Source organism: Pezoporus flaviventris, unplaced genomic scaffold, assembly GCF_033815535.1.
Source record: "Pezoporus flaviventris isolate CSIRO_AGI_PZ_B2104156 unplaced genomic scaffold, CSIRO_AGI_Pfla_v1 ptg000023l, whole genome shotgun sequence".
In the NCBI taxonomy this organism is placed as follows: Eukaryota; Metazoa; Chordata; class Aves; order Psittaciformes; family Psittacidae; genus Pezoporus; species Pezoporus flaviventris.
In genome coordinates this window covers 6,215,223-6,236,469 of record NW_026892571.1, presented here as the reverse complement: position 1 = coordinate 6,236,469, position 21,247 = coordinate 6,215,223, and the positions used below count along the sequence as shown (strand labels likewise).

General features: G+C 40.5%; 1 protein-coding gene across 1 annotated transcript in view; it reads left to right on the top strand.

The window, feature by feature from the left end:
* LOC133271254 (protocadherin alpha-10-like) overlaps positions 1-20,970 on the top strand; it is a 101,789-nt gene extending 80,819 nt beyond the window's left edge. Inside the window, exon 8 of the mRNA XM_061457199.1 lies at positions 18,807-20,970. Coding sequence (XP_061313183.1) covers positions 18,807-19,117 — 311 coding nt within the window. The 3' untranslated portion in view covers positions 19,118-20,970. The remainder of the gene's footprint in view (positions 1-18,806) is intronic.
* Positions 20,971-21,247: the final 277 nt, after the last annotated feature.

The window sequence follows — 21,247 nt, the reverse complement described above, 5'->3', positions numbered from 1 at the left end:
GAACATCCATGCAAATCAATTTCTGAGCTTTCCTGAGGTGTGTTTGGAGGCTTGGAGCATTTCTGCTGGTTTTCTAGCTGTTCTCAGTGGAAAATATGTTCCCAGCCTTGAGTACTGATGCTGTGTTTATTTCTCCATGCATTTTTATGCATCTTCAAATTATATGTCAAATATATTTTTAAAAGCTTAATCCTCATCAAGTTTTATAATTAACCTCCTTATGCTTGCCTGGTATTTCTCTTTTTACTATTCCCAGATGGCAAGTGTTCCTAACAGACATTATAGAAACTGCATCTGCGTCTCTCATAACTATGACGTGAGGTCAGCGCTGGTTGGAGATCCTTGATGATAACTTCACTTTAATCTGTAGTTTCTCTTTCCATTTGTTCATTTCTCCTGATTAATTTTAGTCAATTACTAGTTTAAGGGCTCTTCATGTGAAGTAAAAAATCATTGAAGGATGGAATGTACGTAAAAGTAAAATGTAGGTGTTTCTTCCTGCTTCATACAAATCTTTCAGACAGCCTTAGTGCACACTCCACTTGTACATTAAAGGAGACAAAACGGCAGTTAAAGAGTCTAAAGTACCTCCTCAAGAAGAGCTGCAACACCCTATGTTAACTAGTGCTCCATACAAAATCACTGCCAAGTTGGCCTGCAGAGTTGCTAGGAAACTGAAATAAAAATCCCTACTTTGTACAATAATTTGTATAATATCAGGAGCGTGATGGGTTTTCACTGCTATTCCTCCTTCCCCCCCCCCCCCCTTTTTTTTTTTTGGTGATGGTTAAGCAAGGTTGTGGAGGGAGGAGAGAGGCTGCACAAAGCAATAGTTTGAAGGAAGCACTAGGAAGCTGACCTCTGTCCTGATTGCCTGTAGTCCTGTCTGTGTTGCAGGCTTACTGCAAATAGTTTTGATTTAAAAAAAAGAGTTAGTTTTCAACTCCAGGACATGTCCCTGCTCTTACCCAGCTCGTATTCTGGGAAAAAAGGAGGCAGCTGGCAAGGAAGATAGTGAGGCTTGTAGCAGAAAAGAGCTTGCCTGCATTTTAGGGAGGCTGTGTGGACTACATGGATTAGCTTTGTGTAGTTCTGTATCAGTTTATACTAGTCTAACTCTGGGATTTTGGGGTTTGCTTCTTTTAAGTCTTGCCACACATTCCAGTCCTCTCTGGAATCAGCATTGTTTCTCCTCTGATTATAGAGTTAGCTGGTTTGAGGAGCTGATCTGCCTAAAAAAAGGCTTGTGTAGACTTAATTTTCAAGTCAATTAAATGCTGATGGAAACTGTCACAAAAAGGGTAGGAATAACACAGGCTACGTGCCTGGAACCGCATCTTCAGATCAAAGGATTGTTGTGCTTGTAGAGAATTAACCTTGTGAAAATATGGTGGCGGAAAGAAGAAACAAGAACTGTTCTTCTTGTAGGGTTGATGGTAACAGATAATGAAGAGAAAAGGAAGATAAGGACTTTCATTTTCTGAGCAAGAAGAATACAAACAATGAAAGAGATACCATGTCGAAGAATAATGAAGCATTTGATAGGGGGGTTGAAAAGTACAGTAATCCCTTGACAAAAGCCTAGCAGCCATCATGTAGCATGCACAAGATGAGAGAACTGGCCATTTTGCACTTCAGAGGAGTTTCTGGTAAAAACTGGAGCTATGTTAATTTTGTGGTATTAATTTTTGTGAACATATAAGTATAATTTTCTGCAACAGTTTTGGCATGCTAGTCAAGCTGATGTTCAATATACAGTGCTGCTGCTGAACTGTGAATTTTTAGATCTCCTTGGTCTTGACTTTTGGATGCACAATTGCTCACTTCATATGTTGAATTAATAGTTAAGGTCAGCTCAGATGTTCAGATACTCTTGAAACTGGTGAATAGGTATTCTTGTAGAGCAGATACTGAGGTTTTTTTGCCTTCTGGGCTGTATCAAAGTCTTTCCACTTTCACAGGGGAACTGAGGAGACAAGAGAGGATTGTGTTTTGAATGGCTTTTATTCACTTGGAACAAAGACAACTAAGTGTTGCAGGGTTTTTATCATTCAGAACACGTGGTCTAAGATTATGCAATTCTGATGGTAATTATGAAAACTACATAGCATGCATTAAGGTAAGGGGAATATTTTGTTGATGAGATAAATTTAGTATTTGTGAAAGGGGACGAATAGTTGCACCTGGCAGGGATGTCTCCTGTTCACTGCAGAGCAGAGGTGAATTTCTACCCCTGTTGCAGACCTGCTTGAGTTTCATCTTTGACCTGGAAGAGTCGAGGCTAGTAGCCACTGGCTATTTCTTATTTATGTGTTAATCATTCTTTTACTTCTCTACTGAGGTTGCAGTTAGGGGAAAAGATGTCACTGTTATTTGCGGTGTGGAGGTTTGTCTCTGCCACCACTTAACACAGGCCCATCACTTTATAACACAGGCTGGGAGGTGCAAGTTGCAGAAGTTCTGGAATCTGTATGTGAAAGCTTCCAATTCATTCTAATCACTAAAGTTTTTGAGATACAGACAATACATCCTAGCACACATTCAGCTTGCTTTTCAGACTAACTTGTGTACACCTTTGTGCTGAGACAACAGTTTGAATGTACAGAGTTTCCAGATGAGAATGTCACTGCCTAATCTGGAGAAACATATTTAGGTCAAGTGCCAGATACAGTTATGCAGGATAACAGTGTTAATCTCCGCAGCCTTTAGGGAAGCAGCATAATACGGTAATACTGACAAAGAATCAAAAAAACAGTGCACAACTTTGAAGGAAGCCATCAGAAGATATTTCTCTGTCTTGCAGACCATGATTGTTGATTACTCAGTTCTGTGATTCTCAGACACAAGCTCTTCATTGTCTGGAATTAGCAGTAGCACATACATGGTATGTTCTGTTTGTCACACATACCTGGCTAAGGGTAAGCACCTGCTATTGAAAGGATGATGGTGTAGAGAACAGGATGGAGAAAGAGGCCGTGATATTGCATTGGGTCAGTCCTGTGCTGCCAATCCAAAATGCTCCAAACTTAAGCCTCAAGTAGAGCTTGTTTTAAAACCTAGTATTTTTATCAAACCCAAAGATTTATTTTGTTTCTGGTGCATTAGCAGCCAAAAGTAAGTTGTTTTGTTTGTTTTTTCCCTGTGAAACCTGAGATTCTCACAAAAATCACAAAACTACCGTGTCATGGTTTAAGCCCAGGAAGTAACTCAGAACCACGCAGCTGCTCACTCACTCCCCCCCTCCTCCTCCCCCCCCCCCCCCCCCGAGGGATGGGGAGGAGAATTGAAAGAATGTAACACCCACGGATTGCGATAAGAACAGTCCAGTAACTAAGGTATAACACAAACCGCTACTGCTACCACCAATAATAATAATGATAAGGGAAATAGCAAGGGAAGAGAATACAACCGCTCACCACCCACCGACCAATACCCAGCCTGACCCAAGCAGTGCTCTAGCCCTTCCAGGTAACTCCCCCAGTTTATATACCGAGCATGATGTGTTGTGGTATGGAATACCTCTTTGGCTAGTTTGGGTCAGGTGTCCTGTCTCTGCTTCCTCCTGGCTTCCCCTCCTCCCTGGCAGAGCATGAGACTCAGAAAGTCCTTGGTCAAGGTAAGCATTACTGAGCAGCAACTAAAAACATCGGTGTTACCAGCATTGTTCTCAGGCTGAGAGTCAAAACCACAGCACTGCACCAGCTAGTAAGAAGGAGAAAAATGACTGCTACTGCTGAGCCCAGGACACTACTGATAAGAGACAAATATTCTGGGAATGGGCAGGATGAATGGGCATGACATGATCCCACAATGCAAAGACTAGAGACACAGAAGTCTTACATGGGTAGAAAAAGATACATGAGAAAATTCAGGCTGCAGTTTATGTTCTTTCATTATTCAGTTGTGATTAAAACACTACAGCCACAAGGGAATAAGCTTGAGTCCATTCTGTGTGTTTTAAACTATGGTAGTGCTACCTGCTCAGCATTTTTCTTTCTGAATGCAGCTTTTGTAGGGAGCCCGAATCAGAAGTGCTTGGAGAAGCAGCAGAAAACCTGCAGAGAGGCTTTTGATAGTTGAGGATTAGGAGGCAGGAAATGGATGATTCACTTTGGCTTTTGAAGACAAACACTAAATTGAAGCTGCAGGCAGGAGTGGGAGGGATTTGGAGGGGAGTATGAACTGATTTCTAAGTTTGTTAGAGCAGGTTTTGCATTAAGAAAGTTCTGCAGGTGTGGGTGCAGTTGCAGACATAGTTGTCCTGAGAGGTGACTTTGGGTCCTAGTGTGGTCTTTGATCAATGAGTTTATCTCAACCTCTTCAGTAAAAGGAAAGGTATCCCACCTGGCACCATTTGGCATACTTTGGTGAATGACTGAGGCCTTGAAGAGAGCAGCTGAGCAATAAACACATCATTTTCAGTATTCAGCAGGTTGAAGAAAGTGATCCTGCCTCTCTACTCTGCTCTCATGAGACCTCACTTGGAGTACTGTGTACAGTTCTGGTGTCCTCAACATAAAAAGGACATGGAATTGTTGGAACAAGTCCAGAGGAGGGCTACGAGGATGATCAGGGAACTGGAGCATCTCCCGTATGAGAAGCTGAGAGAGCTGGGGCTGTTCAGCCTGGAGAAGAGAAGGCTGTGTGGAGACCTCATAGCAGCCTTCAAGGGTTCAAGCAGCCCCTTCTGAAGGGGGTCTATAAGGATTCTAGGGAGGGACTCTTCATTAGGGACTGTAATGATAGGACAAGGGGTAATGGGTTAAAACTTAAACGGGAAGTTTAGATTGGATATAAGGAAGTTCTTTACTGTTAGGGTGGTGAGGCACTGGAATGGGTTGCCCAGGGAGGTTGTGAATGCTCCATCCCTGGCGGTGTTCAAGGCCAGGTTGGACAGAGCCTTGAGTGACATGGTTTAGTGTGAGGTGTCCCTACCCATGGCAGGGGGGTTGGAACTAGATGATCTTAAGGTCCTTTCCAACCCTATTCTGTGATTCTATGATTCACAAATACTTGCTTTGTTGTTGTATTGTTTGGCTTTCCCTCTTACCTTTTTCTTTTAAAATTGAGTCTGTATCTCTTAAAAATATTAAAAATATTTATGGGTCAAAGGAAAAGCTCTGGCCCCTGGGGGGGGGGGGATGAAGAGAGTAAAGCTGTTGTAATTAATTTCTGCCGTTTGTTTCTCAGATACTATAGGCAAGGCTATATGGCTCATGCCAGTATTTGCTACTGAGCCTAATTGTTCAGGTATTGTCCCCTCGTGAAGAATGACACATCAGCTCTTAGCAACTGGCAGATTTGCTCATCTGCAGAGATGCAAATCCGTTTGCCTGTTCACCGAGTTGTGTTTTACTAGCGGTGCAAATTGAATAACTGCTGATGCAAAAATTGTCCATAGCTACTCATTGAAGATGTGCAGGCATGATTATATTGTTTTTACAGGTATGAAATGTTAGTGCTAGTTTCAGTAAATATGCCTACATGTTTCTGGGTATAAAATTGAGGATTGTGTGCCTCTCTGGTGAGTAGAATGAACTAGATCAAGCACAGCATTTTGAAGCATCCTTTTGCTGTCTTTTCTCATTGGTACACATTAGATGTGCTTTGATTGCATTTCCTCCAGTCTCTAAGCTACTGTAGGAATTCCAGCCACTGAGCAGCTGCATGTGTATGCTTGACTGAAGTGTGTGATATTCCATGTGTCAGCAGGAAGAGATATGAATAGAGCTTTTTTTCTCCTTGTTGTCACAAACTATGTTTCTGAAGGCTACCCCAAGCTATTTCTTCTGCAAGTCTGGTATAAAGGGAATATATTTAGGTTAGGTTCAGTGTTGCAGTTGTGGATCACAGAGACAATATGAAGCAATTTAAGGACTGAAGCCATTTACACCTAGCAGGACAAGGCATACCAAGATGAATTCCCTTTCTAGTGAGGGAACATGTTTTAGCTGACAAAATTCCCACTTTACGGAACTGTCAGGTTGGATAGTCTAAGGATTAAGTTCTTCCGGCTTTTTATTCCCCTGCTGACACATGCTGGTCTTGCACCTTTGCAATGAAGAGTTCCTTATCTTGCCAAGTCAGACACCAAATGCAGTCTGCTGACAGTTCCAGAGAGCTGGTGGGGGAGTTGGTTTGCCTGGCACTTCGCATGCCCAAGTACGATGAACAGTGGGAGAACAGTGTTCCCTGGTATAGCAGAAATATGCGCTTAATCATCATATGATCTGACATATGTGAGCTGCACCACACACTGGGACTCTGAACTTGAGTGGTCTGTGTGGATTAAAATGGATCAGGACATAATACCCATTAAGATATTATTCCAGATACAGAATTGATAATCTACCAAACCTTTTCCTCCATGACCTGATGTAGTAGTGGTGTGACTGAGGAAAGATGCTGGGAAAGTAGAATTTGAAATGTGGTGGTTTTTGAGGCATGACAGGGCTTAGCTCATCCTGAGAAGCACAAAGACGGGTTCAAGAGGCTCTGGTTGGATATGGCTTTGATGGAATTGCAAATAATGTGGTCTCAACTCATGTTTCCAGCTCAAATCAATCTTTAAAATGTTCCTGAGGTGTAAGTATTTGATTTGGCATATGGTTTCTGAAAGAAACATTGCCTTTGCATTATGTATGTTCACCTCCATGCAAGGACTACTGTGGATATCAGCAGGCCACAGTTTGTGCACGGAATGTATCAATGCACGCACCTTGGTCGTGGGTTTTCTTTCTGCAGAAGGAAAGCCTTGCACAGCCCCATTCTACAGCAGTTCAGAGAAATGTCTGTAATATGGGTTGCTGTACGTGAGGCTGACACTTCACAGTGGTCCCTGTTGCTGTCAAGACTTGCTCTCTGCATTGTTCTCAGTGCACTTACGTCTGAAGTCTGTATGTAATAATTAAGAAGCCAGTCACCTTCTCAACAGTCACAAATGACCCAATTTTATATTAACGTGTATGTATACATGCACAAATACAATGGGAAGGCAGAAAAGTTTAAAGTTTAATTCAGAGCTAAAATGTTTTAAATATTCTACATATAGATACCACCAGATGGTAATTTAAAATTCCTTTTGAAGTGAAGGATTTAGAAAGCAGTAACATCACCTTTTGGCTTTTATAAAGACTAAGATCTTTTAGATTTCTCTATTCTTTGTCAGCTTGTCCTAGTTACCTGGGCGTGTGACACATTTCCTGGAAGGAAAATAACTGTGCTATCAATCCAGATATAGTCTGTCCTTGATTTTCTCCCTGCCTTTTCATTTAAAGGAACCACAGCTATAAGAAATGTGAATTTTCTAATATTTAATCGGGATAGGATTTTTTCCTAAGTCAGCCTCCATTAAATAATAATGTAGGAATGAAGTTAATTTTCCTTACTTCACTCTCAGACATCCATTTACATCCATTACGCTTTATGTGTAATAATTCATTTCCCAGATTTGATCTTCCTGTTCATTTCAAGCCAGTTCTTCTATTTTTAATATTTCCTTCAGAGAAGTGAAATGGCAGGCATGTTATATATAAATAACCTTCTGATATGTTACTGCAACTGTTTGAGCAATGCCTTTCTTGAAAGAGAATTCATTAGCAAATGAGCAGTTCCTGAGTATAATGTAAAGCATCATTTTATCTGGAAGGATGAGCCTAAGACATTTCTCCAATTGTTCCATTGAGAACAATTCTTGGCTTAAAGTACGATTGGGGCTATAAAATTAAAATCTAAATAATTGAAATATAAAGTAGGTCATTTACTAATTCTATAACTGGGATTATGAGGGTTCTATTCAGAAAAGGTTACAGTGATCAAAAATTAAGAGATGGCTCTGCCCATTTTTCATATGTGTTAAACCTCCGAGACTTGATGCTTACCATCTGATGAATATTTAAGGAAGTGTAGTCCTAGAGACAAGACATAAAAGGCATCTGTAACTTTGTTGAAATGGCTGTTGCAATGTGGTGCCACCCATTGCAAGCAACTGCCAACTTTGACCTCATCTTTACTCAGATAATCATACCTTAATATTCCATAATTGTGTATTATCGTAGAATACCAGGTGGAAGAGACCTCAAGGATAATCTGGTCCAACCTTTCTTGGCAAAGCATGGTCTAGACTAGATTGGCCCAGCACCCTGTCCAGCTGAATCTTAAAAGTATCCAATGTTGGGGAGTCCACCACTTCCCCAAGAAGATGACTCCAATGGCTGATCTCAGCGTGAAAAATTTTCCTCTAGAATCCAATTAGAGTTATCCCTCCTCAAGTAATCTCTTTGTTAAATTTATTGTATTTCAGCATTATATAGCTTTTGCAGCACATCATGAAGCAGTTTCTGATTTCAGTTTATGTAATCAAGTAGAATAAAGCACTAAACAAGTTAGGAGGTTCATAAACACATTTCAGTAGGCTTTTAACAGCCAGCCAGAGAAGAATTGCCTGCAGATCATTAAATACAGCAACATGGCACCAATACTCATCTACTGAAAACCTAATGCAAACTTTTCATTATATAGTTCAAGCAGGCACTGTGCTTTCAATATAAAGAGGGCATCTTTAGCTGCAGGGGAGGACAAACAGGTAGAAGGCTTGGCACCATGATACAGTAGGTCCAGACTTCCAAGGGCAGTCAGTCTGGTTCATCTCATCAGTACCAAAATAATTTACTTTAAAGTGTTGAAGACCCAGGTAACAAAGTGATCATAACATCTGGATTTACTTGCAACCTAAAAAAGTCCTCCAAGGTTGGACACCTCAACCACTTGAAAGAGTGAAGCTATTTCTGCAGCAGAGGAATGGATGTGGGGAGTGTTCACAAGATCACCTCGATTTTGTCCTTGGAGAATGTTCAAAGGATGCTGAAAACCACAGAAATTGTGTAGCGTGCGTATCCAGGGGGCTTATCATGTTGCATTAGCAGTTACTCATCATATTTAATTAAGATTCCTTTTTAGCTGATGTGAAACATTATTAGCTCCATTCATCCCATATCTGTAAAAAGGAATAATAAAGGGATGTGATCCTAATGGGAGATGATAGGAAGCTGCTCATGTGACATACATATTGTGGAAAGGAAAGAGGGCAGTGACTGCCTCTGTTTTGAGGCCTGGGATGTCTTCAGTTTTACAGCCCCTTCCTGTGGAAGGTATTAAAGTCACAGACTTCTTTTAGAACGGGTTGCTGGCTAACAGCCATAGTAGTGAGAATCAACATGCATGCTTAGTATTTAGTTAACTGGCTTTTGGAAGATGAATTTGCAGAGCTTCAGTGATAAACTAGTCAGAGCAGGTCAGCTAAAGCATTTTGTAGGTCTGAATTCAATTTATATACCTGTATGGTATAGTTTACTTTTAAAATGAAGAAATCCCTTGAAGATAACAAAACCAAGCTAAACTAAATTACACAGTAATAGTACTCTTTTTTCCTCTTTATGGTCCAGACAGAGAAAGGGCCAGTTTCAGCTTTCATCAATAAAATACCAGTAAAATTATCTCCTTATTTGTGATCAGAGCCAGAGGGAGCCAGGAAACAGGTTCCAGATCTAAGGTTCAGAGCAGGGAGCCACCTTCAACCTATAAGAGACATTTTTCACTCTCTGAAGCATTGAAAAATCCAATTAGAAAGCTTCACACTGTAGTCATTTGGCCTGGAAATTACAATGGTTTGGGCTGCTGGGTTGGGAGTCATATAAAAGAGGAATGATTGAAGCTGTAAGCTAAACATAGATGGTGAAGAAAGAAAGAAAAAGTTATCTTTTAAGACTCTTCCTTAAGTGTCCATGATCTGTTATTATCCTACTCTTTCGAAGTCATGAAGCTTGCATGTTCATTCATGTTTAAAATAGATGTCTCTAAAGCACCAAAATGAATATGTCCCTTTTTCTTTCACTACCACTTCAAGCATCCAATTAGTTAGCTAAAATTAGCTTCTGCTTCCAAAGACTAAAATTGATGCTTCAAGTTTCCATAGTTACTGTCTTTCTATTGTGCTCAGTTAAAAAGTGGGGATTCTCTTTTGCCTACTAGTGCTGGGTTTTGGCAGCCGTGCTGGGCTTTTTCCTCTTTATGCGCCAGCAGTTAATATGGACTAAGGTAAGTTTACTTGCAGGTGTTTTTCGTGGCTGTAGAGATTGGTACTTGGTAAACAGTTTTGTTGAGGGTAAGCAGAAGGGACTGAATTCAGCTGAATTTAGGAGTGTTCACTCTACAAAATGGACAGAAATAAAAACAAGCTAGTCCTGTGCAGGAGGTCCAGTGCTAGGAGAACATCTAACCTTGTCTTCTGCCTTCCCTTGAAGTAACGTGAAATCCCCAACCTGAAGTTTGCCTTCTTTGGGGACAGCCTTCGAGCTGGGGGCTGAGGCAGAAGGTAGCGGCTGTAGTGGCTGCAGACGGGAGCCCAAGCTGCTGATCCGTGATCACCCCATGGAAGCAGGGTGGCCTCCAGTGGCAGCAGACAACCGGATAAAGAGAGCGTCTGTGCTCTTGGCCTCAGTTCAACAGCTCATCCAGCAGAGATGGAGGGGGAGCAGGGGATTGACTGCCTGCAGAACGCTGTTACAAGCTGTAGCAGCAGCCAGGAAATTCTTCCTCCTTTTCACCTTCACAGCAGGATTTATGATGCTTTGTGAGCCTGTTGTCTTTCACATAAAAGTGCTTGCCTATAAGAATTAAATTATTTTTATTTAAATTTGACAGAACACAGTAACCAGAATTGGTTTTCTGTAGCACAGGCTAAGCAGTGCATAGATCTGTTCCTGGCCTCCTGACATTCAGACCTTTGTCTTTTGCAATGTCTTTTGCTTTATTGGCAATATTTCATGTCTTTATATAATAGAGGCAGCACCCATGCACAGCACCAGTCAGCTGGAAGCAGAATGCCATCTCCCTTCTGGTCACATCTAGAAGGAGATTTAAGCTACAAATCAGACATCCCAGTTTTTAAAGATTTATCTCAAAGTCCACATTTTTGGGATATGTCACCTAAAACCAGCCCTCAGCAGAGACTTGGCCAGCTGTTTGCTGTTCCAGTTGGTTCAGTCTGGGGCGTTGAAGGAGGCTATGTAGCACTTGGTTTAACCCAAGTACCAAAAAGAAGCCTTTGGTGGAGATGGGTGAGTGCCAGCAATGCCGATGCACTGCACTCATGTCCTCAGGGAAACACTGTGCCCTCCACGCCACCTCTCCCTTTTCCCTTCCCAAGAACTGAGAGGCACAGCAGTCCCTCCCAACACCAAGTCCAGTTTTCCTGCACTATTTTCTGCCCTTTGCCTTACTGTTTGCATTCAAACAAGGGCAGAATGGGTGGTGCTTGTCTGCCCACATTATCTTTACAAAGCATTTATTAGATAAAAATAATCTGTAGAGGGTTTTGTGGGTATATTTTTTGGGTTTTTTTTTTGTTTGTTTGTTTTTTGGGGGGGGGGGGGGGGGGTGAGCTTGTTTTTAACTATGAACTCTTAAAAATGATCACTGTGAGCTTGCAGACATGGTGAAATGCCCAAATAAAAATCCATCTACCAGGATAGTCCATAGCAGGATAGTCTGTCCCTAACAACCTCTGTTTGCAACACAGATGTTCATATACTGAGTATGAACTGAGTATATGACTCATATCCATCAGAGTCTGGTGTCCAATTAGATCTGGAAAGATGATATGGAGCATCTGGATGTGTGTGCATGCTCTCTCAGTGATGCAGCAAATTAGTCCTCAGTTTGGTGAGGAGAAGGTTAAAGCTTGTGCTGAACAAGTGCTAACTGGTGCTTTCTAAGACAAATTATGTGGCGGCAGGCAGCAGGACTGGACGCCAGTATAGCACTAGAAGGAAGCTGATGTTTTTGTGGGAGGAAAACACTCTTTTAGTGAAAATAAAGGAGGGGAGCTGCAGACACTGTACTCTGCTTCTTCAGCAGCTGTGGGAAGCCATTTCCCGTGTGTCGTGCTCTGGCTGCAGCAGGCTGTAGTAGCAAGCAAATCAATTTTTGCTTTCACATTTCTCAGAATATGCTGTCAGAGCTATTTGGTAGTCGAAAGGATTACTTTAATACACAGCCAAGTAAGATTGTTTTCTTATAATAAGATAAATAATGTGCATTTAAATTAAATTTCTATGACAGCATGGACAGTAACCTGAGACTGACCTCCACACCCACTGCCTGCTTTGTATCTGGATGTGGGAGCAGTGGAGGGTTACAGATCTCCTTCAACATATGTGCTATAATTACCCTGTTTAATTTTACTGGCTTTAAATCCAAGCAATGGATTAAAGCTGCAGGCTCCTTTTTGGGAAGAAGTTTTCATTCTGTTCATTCCTCCTTTCTCTGAATCATTCGTGCAGATCAGGTGAAACAGATGGAAGGGCAGAAAGTGAGAATTATTTACTTGGTTTTTAATTTCAGACTCCAAATTGACATAGCCCTTAGAAATGATTTGGATTGTCTGGCAGACTAAGAGTTAAAATGGTTCAACTTTGTTCTAGTTGAATCATTTCTCTGTCTTTCGGTTCAGTATCTGTCATTTTATCATGCTGCTGATGGAATTTGATTTGTTTTCTTTGTTGTGTTGTTGGTTGTGGTTTCTTGGTTGTTTTTTTTTTTTTTTGTTGGTTTTTGTTTTTGTTGTTGTGTTTTGTTTTTTTTTAAAGATTAAAGGGGCATTTTAATCCCAAAAAGGCTTAGGGATGATGAGTGAAACCAGAATGTCTGCAGAGATACTCCAAATGACACAGAGAGGTTTTTTTCAGTGCACGCTATTTGCATTTGATGTGCTGTTTCCGAATCAGTGCAGAATGTCAGACTCTTTATAATGGTGAATATTCATTAAGCCTGCCAGAGGCAGAAGCTGCAGTCAGTACAGCATCAGTGGAGGAGACAGGGAAGAGAAATCAGGTTAATGGCTGGCTTTCTCTGCAATTTGCTTCCTGCTTATTGCCTGATCTCAGTTTTAAATAAAATTCATTTAATTAATGTGTTTTGCTGTTCTGACCTGTGGGCAGAAGGGTCGCAGATTACTGATGGGGTAGTTATCATCTCACAGTGGCTTTAGTCAGCATGTTCTGGTGTCTAGAAAAATAATTGAAAAAGATTTCCTTTAAACTTAATAACAATGGATGGTTTGATTGCAAGCTTTTGTCTAAGTGATCTCCCGAGTCTGTGAGCCACCAAATTTTTAAAGACAGGGACAAAGTCATGAGCGGGGAGGGGTGGAACAGAGTAAAAGCAAGCTGCTGTCTTGGCTGAGCATGTCACACAGTCAAAAATGCCTCTGCAGGGAGACGGACCTGCACAGAAATGCTTTTCTCTTCTCCCCCTTGAGCAGGAACACATCTGTTCTAACAGGAGTTAGCCTTCTTCTGACAAAGGTTCCTTAAGAAAGTAGCGGAGGCATAGGAGGTAGAGACCATGTACATGACACTCAGAATATACAGCCAGCTCGCGTTATGTGAAGTGAGCACCACCTGTTCCTAGTAAACACCAGATTGGAGCTGTGGGGCTATCCAGGGACAGAGGAAAAAACACATGGTCTCCCCAGAAGAGAGAAAAATGTCAGTGAGGTAGAAACTGCAGACTTAGCCCAAACCTGATGGGATATTAATTTGTGGACTGACTGATGACATGTTCTGTGAGCAGGCATTTTACCCCAGATTTAGAAGACATCTCAATTTCAGACTGTTTGTACCCATCACTCAGCGTTACGCATTGCTTTAGATGGTTTTTACAAGCTCGTGAAAGCCAACCCTTCAACTGAGTGAATTTGCAAATGCAGCATCTGAAAAGACAGTGCTGCAAATCTCAGTGACAGACCTGTGCTTTGGAGTTTTACAGCACGGTATCACTGAAGACCTAAACTGTAATAGTGTCCCTGCTGTCACAATTCAAATGTAGCCTTTTAAGGGGTGGAAATGGTGGGTGGGACCTTAACGATACAGCTGAGAGCTTTTTCAGGTATTTTTGAGCCGGAGATGCCAATGCCTGCCTAAATGAAAATCCCATGAAGGGGTTAGGGCTGAGAAAGTGGCTTCATCTTGCAAATAATTGCAGCGATTTTTGTGGCTGTCACTATTAGAGAGATTAGTTTCAAACTGCTTTGTTATTCGGGTTTTTTTTTACATTCTCTGACATGGTCATTAATGCAACATCCCCCAAGTCGTGATGCTGCTTAGCTTGCCAAGAGTGAAATTCAGCTGCTTTTGCCCTAGCCACCCGAAAGTTTAAATTGGCTATCTGAGTTCTATCTGTACGTAAAGAAGCAAAAGTAATCCAGCTCCAACAGAGAGGGGAGAGATAACTCACTGTATCTAAAACCAAGCTTTTAAGCTAAGTGGGTTGAACTGCCTTCTGCCTCTCTTTACAGAGTGTAACAAGAACTGAATTAAACAGTTCAGAGTGGATGCCTACTTCTTTGGTGGCTGAATTTAGAAAAGAGCTACCTTACTGTGTGGCTGACATATAAGAAAAAGAAATTCAGGTGTTCACAGCTACTACAAGCTAAATTTTAGGGACCCTGTTCCTTGTAGTAGGTGCCTGCGCTGCCAGCTCTGAGCATGGAGGGGATTAGGTGCCTCTGAAAACCTGTGTGCTGAGATCAGGACTGCCTGGAGCATGCAAAGGAGAAGCTCAGTGCTTAGCGAGGTGACACAGCTCACCTGCAGCCTGCTCTTTTCTGGGATCTTGGAGCCTGTGACATCCACATGATGCTTCCTATCTGCGATGTGTAGGAAATCAGGTGCTTTCAGAGCAATTAGGACTTGTTAAACAAATGCCTGTTGACTGAGATTTGTGTGTTTTTCAAGTCCTGTGAGGTAGAGGGCTACAGTGTATGACCCATAAATGCATCTGAAAGAGGAAAAAGTAGCTAGGCACCATACCCTACTGCTTCAAGCTTTCAGATAGGCAATTTTAGGATGTGGAGGTTTGTTGCATGTAAATCTGCCTGTGTATTTCAGACAACAGTCACAGAATAGAAAAAGAAGTATTTTGAATGACAACCTGGAAGTCCTTTCCTCCCAACTAAGTACATGATCTACTCAACTGCAGAGCCTCTGTTGCTCTAGATCCCATTTAAAGTCTACTGGGACACTTGTATCTTGGTGAGAGTAGGACGAAATGGAAGGGGTGAAGAGTTCATCTCCCATTTTAGCACGCAGACACGCAGGCGGAGAAGCATCAGGAGCTGCAGGTGCAGCCTACATTTTGGGTTCTGCTGGATGCATTCATGTTAAAACTGAATCATTTGGTCATTGAGCATGAACTGAGAATAAAGTTCCTTCTCATTCTTTGAGAATAAAGTGAAGGGGTAGTCTCCAAAGGAATCCTTCGAATTACACCAGGTAATGGCCAGACTGTGCTTTTATGTAGGAGCTCTAACTATAGGAAGAGAACTGTAATGTTTTAAATTAAGTGCTATAATTATAGCTAGTGGATTTGCTTTATTTAGATTTCCCTCTAAGTTTAATAAACTGCTTTAAAGCATTTAATAAGACCTAGAAAAATATGTAAGAGAAGTACAACTAATCCTATTAATGGAAAACAGCATTTCAAAGGAAAGTTTTTGTTGTTAAATTCCTGCTGCTGATTTCTGTGAAACGGAAGAGATGTTTAAGGAAGCTTTGGAAACTAGGTGGTAAGTGACACTTACCCTTGATCTGAAATGCCTAAACATGCAACATTGTTAGTACAGCTGAACGGTGACCTTCCAGGCTGCCAATACAGACAAACACACATGCTATATCAGGTAAATCACACAGAAAGAGATTTCCTGAGGGGTTTGTTAAAGCCCAACTCATAGGAAATGATGGCGATTAACTCATTAAGGTCTGTCTGCCTTTTTGCATGTGAGCTCTCCACACAGCTGTAAGGATAATTAGTTTCCTTTAGCTTAGTGAGTATTAAGGAATATTAAAATGCTTAGTTTTTATGGACAACAAACATTCTTGGGGTCTGGGAGAAAACCCCACAGAAATGCAAGCAAACCCCCTTAGTCTTTAAACTGACATAGAGTCCTGATTCCCAGGTAGATATGATGCGTTTGTTGTGTTTGGATACGTTCTGTCAGATGGCTTTGTAATAAATGTTACTGGCTTCATCTAGGGAAAGGATTTGTCTAGGCAGAACCAGATTAAAGCATCAGTATCCTGTTCTGAATTAGATTTCAGTAATGCAGACATGGATGTGCACCCTGTTAAATAAGGGTACCCTCTATTCTTGCATGTTACTGTATTTGTATGATAAAGTGGGTAATATAAAGTCGCCATCATTGCCTCATGTCCTGTCTTCAGCCTGATACGCTCACATCAAATCACACATCTACACACCATGTTGTTTCAGCTCTGCGCAGTGGCTCTGTGGTCCATGGAGTGTTGTAACACTCTACCCTTCCAAGCGGGTTTTGGACTATTCACTGCTACAGGATTCTCCCCAGCCAGAGCAAGGATGGCTCAAAAATTATTTGAGGTCACCTTCAACTTTGTTTTTCCTGCCAGGAATAGGAAGAAATCACTGAATCTGAGACAGTATTGTTTGGAATGAACGTTGCATGGGCTTATTGTGAAAGAGAAAGGATTTACTTGTCAGATAGGACTTAAATTATTATGTACAATATGAAAGATGACATTTCTGTATTGCTGGAGAAAGACAATTGATAATTTGGTAAAAGGCCAAGACACACAATATTCACCTTTGTAATTTATCATCTCAAAGAAACAGAAGTCGTATAGGAGGTACCTGACCAAAACAGTTTTTAAGCAGAAATGAAAGCTGGTTCATATTAATGCATTTAGCATGAAAGGTCTTATTAGGAATTTGCTGTTACCAACAGTAAACATGTAAAAATCTGAAGTTCCTAGTTAAGACTGTAGGAAATCTACAGAAAAGCTACAAATGATAAAAGAGAGGAATTTCCACATTAATAATATCAAAAAAGGTTTTTAAGACTAGGCAGATTAAGGTCACTAAAACAACTTCAGCAGTTCCTGGAAAGAACTTAAAGTCAAATCTTCTTCCTCATTGAATACAGTCTTAGGGGAAAAAGAAGTGTACAGGCTCTTCTAATACATGATTAAACATCACATTGTAAAAGAAGTCATATCACCTCCTTTACAAAGATTCTGTGTGCTAAACATGTTGCACAGATGGTCTCAGGGACAGTTCTGATGTGTCATGTATACACATTTCTTTGGCTCTGTTACATGGACATAGTGCATAACTATGGAAAAGCTTAAAAGGGAATCATGCTTTCCAGCAGTGTTTATTTTGCTGCCAGGCAAGAAAGAGGTTGTCAAGCAGCAGAATGTGTTCTTTAGCTTTTGAACCAAGAGAGCCTTATGTCTGCAAACATGTCGTACAATTTTCTATTTTATGAAATAAAATATGAACAACAGAAGATGAAAACCCATAAAAGAATAAGAAGTACAGGAGATGCTGCTCATTTCATGAAATGGCTGCTAAAATAAATGCAGGATTCTTCATTACTACTAAGGGGTACAGAGCAGTTAGTAGCTGAGGTTTACTGGATACCATCTTCTGGTCTGGCAAAATTTTGGAGACCAAGGACTTCTCCTGCTTTCTGTGCTCTTGCCTACTCTTCCAAGGGATAGAGTCCCTCTCAGCTGTTTTTTTAACCTTTCCTTTCCTTTGTAGTAATGCAGATCCCACCTCCTTCTTTACCCCAAACATTTTTACCTATTCAACTGGACAGCTCTGATGCAGAATACACGATGCTGAGATTTAATCAGATCAGTAGTACTGGCATTGTTTGTGTCGTATTGCAAGAATTTGTGGGTGGGTGGCTAGGAGTGTTGCAAGTGTGACAGGTCCTGCATTTGTGATACTGCACTTTTTAGCATGTAGGTAAGAGCATTTTCATCAGATTTGAGGGCTTTAACATCAATGCATAAACATAGAGCTTCCCCCTATCACAATTCTTTAAACACTTAAAATGGTACTTTAAAATGGATTTGCAATTTGTATTCAAAATTGGGATCTATGTAAATTGCAGATTTTTCAAAGTCTAAGAAGAAAGAAAACAGCCAGGTTCTAAGATTTTTCTCTCATAGAAGAATTTGCGTTGCATCTCATTATGGTACGAAATTGTCCTTGTCAGAGCAACGTACGTAAACATTTCAATCTGATTATCTCAGTTTTGTCAAAATTGTGGAAATTAAATTAAAACTTGCTTCATACTGCAAGCCTAAAGATGGGAACAGACTTCACTTTAGATTTGCCTGTATCAGATATTGTGGTCTACCATTTTACCATATGAATTCAGAGAATCAAGAGTTAGTCACCACTCTGGTGTTTTTCAGCCTTCGTGTTGCGATATTACAATAAGAAAAAGGAAATATAATGGGGGGATTTTCCCAGTTTCAGAAGTCATTGCACTTGTATTTACTTCTGAACCATTCTTGACAGCTTGCCACAAATATGACACCCTAAACATACCCTTATGCCATGCAATACATGTGCTTATGTCTCATGCTATAAAACACTACAGGGGGCTTCATCTCAGGAATCCCTTATTGCATGCACTTCAAAATCAAAAGAAAAATAGAAAACAACTGTATTTCAAGGCACAATTTAGGATCTAGAATGTGTTGGGCCCAGCAGTATGAGGTGTGAGTCAGTGCATACTAGCATTGAGCAGTCTGGACAAGAACCAGTCAATAAGACCCAGATGAGTAGCCAGACAACCACGAGTTGGCTAAAACCAGGCTAAAGCCATAGCTTTCAAATAGGAAGCTGGTACTCACCGGGTGCTGGTATTTAATTATGCTTTAAGGTTTTCTTGCTTGTTTTGACTTTTTCAGAACCTGAGGCGGGAGAGGTGTCCCCCCCAGTGGGAGCTGGTGTGAACAGCAACAGCTGGACCTTTAAATTTGGACCGGGCAATCCCAAACAAAGTGGTCCTGGTGAGTTGCCAGACAAATTCATTATCCCAGGATCTCCTGCAATCATCTCCATCCGGCAGGAGCCACCAAACAGCCAAATTGACAAAAGTGACTTCATAACCTTTGGCAAGAAGGAAGAAACCAAGAAAAAGAAGAAAAAGAAGAAGGGGAACAAGACTCAGGAGAAAAAAGAAAAGGGCAACAGCACCACTGAGAACAGTGACCAGTGAGGGGTTTATACTGAAAGAAACCATTTAGCCAGTTTTTGTAATAATGGCAGATTTCTCCTATGTAGCAACTCCCAACTTCTTCCTATTGTTAACAAATTTTCTGTATGTACAGACTTGAGAAAATGAGCAGGAATTTCACAGTGTCTGTCTAAATTGCTTAACAGGTTTTGTCTTAAAAGCTTTATTAAGTCTGGTGTTAACTCTTTTTCTCCGCTCTGGCTTGTTTTCAGAATCTAAAAAGCAGACACAAGTTTCCTTTCTCCTACGCCGAAAGGGAGAATCTTCACAGTACAGCCAGTGAGAGGTTGGACTCTGCACTGTGGTTCCTGTGCTCCTGTCTTGATGACACTTACAGGACAGGTTTAAAAGTTTTAATGTTGTGCACCCTCTACCTGATTGGAAATATTTGTGTGCAGATGTCAGATAGATTATATGAGATCAGATTATAAAATGCAAGAAGAGCTGGTAAATATGCAACAGAGGAAACACCTAATGAACACAAATGTTCAAAGATGTTCAGGCTGGGGAGGAAATGTCTGAAAGGAGATGACCAGACTTTTCAAGTCTTGAAAAGTCACTGTGTGGAAATACTGAGTCCTATATATGACGTATTATACACACCCCTGCAAATAAAACCTCACATTTACAGCTCTTTAAGATACCATAAATTTTATCTTCTACCAAGGAAGCCATTGGGACAATTGTCCCTTGAAGCCCTGCATTACCCTGGCATGGCTAGCCCTCAGAGTGTAAGAAGAGCTGGGCTGACATCCCAGGAATGTAACTGACTGTGATGCTCTATGTCCCTATTTCCACTCTAACATGATTTTGCACATTATGTCTCTGAAAAGGTCAGAGTTTTTCCACGACACTTATGCAAAAGAGAGAAAAAAGAAATGTTAACTATGCTGTTTGTTATTTGAGATATTTATTTATAAAGAAATATAGCTGTAAATGTTGAAGAAATATGATGCCCTTTAACCCAAACAGAAGACAATCTAGAGCCATTATAAATTACAATTGCTGCTATTAAAGTGCTTTAGAAAAATTGCCTGAAACATCTGTACTATATCGGCCACTTGCCAATAACAGCTTTATTCTGTCGGGTGACTTGGGGGCTGCCTCTTGCATGTATTAATAAATACAAGAATATCTTTTCTCTTTTTTTTTTTATTTTTTATTGCATTGATCTGCACTTTGAATACACCTTTGCAAACAAACTGTCCTCATATGAAGAAGCAGAAGCAAACTCCTCACACAAATGGATTTACTTACCTGCTAGCTTTGTGCAGTACCTTCGTGTTACCTCCTACACAACCTTTTCTGATTTTAGTTTAACTTTTCTATGAGATTATGAATTTCTGACCCTATTAACACTCATTATGTAAAATTCAAGTACTGTATGTATGCTGTATGCTCTTATAAGAATCCTGAAATATTTATTCTGTGCTTGTGTATGTGAATGTCAATGCAACTATTATTAGAGTGGACATTAAGCTTTACCGTTGAATGTAAATTCATTATTTCTTTTTTGTACACTTGTGGAAAAGTGGAGTAGTGTTAATTTTTTAAGCCACTGTTGATTATCAGTTTTTTGTGTATGAAACACAAGTAAAATATCTTTCTTAAATCAAGCTATGCATGCATTTGAGGATTTATTGGTAGGAATCTGTGAAGCTTAAGCTCTGTGAATTACTAAATCTAAGGGTATAAATGGAGTGCTGAATGTGCTTGAGGATGTTGATATAAAACCAATACATGTATTTTTAAATAGCATATAGCTGATGAGGGAATTCCAAGGAGTTTTCTACGTTATTGTACATTCACAGAATAAAGCTGAAGTGTCATATTAATTGGAACTGTGTAAGAAGCTACATAGCTCTAAGATTTCTAACAGGCCCTTTAATCTAGCATCAAAGAGAACAACTGGATTTCTTGAGACACGTCCTGAATGTTTTAAGTTTCCAAACTGCTGACAGTTCAGAATAGGACAATTCTCATTCATTTTTAAGAACCTGCAGCAAGTCTTAAAACACCACAGAAGGTACAGCGCTAATAAAAGAACTCGTATGTCAGAGCATGAACCACCAATGGCCTCATGTGGTCTATTTAGAGTTTTCTTGTGCTACC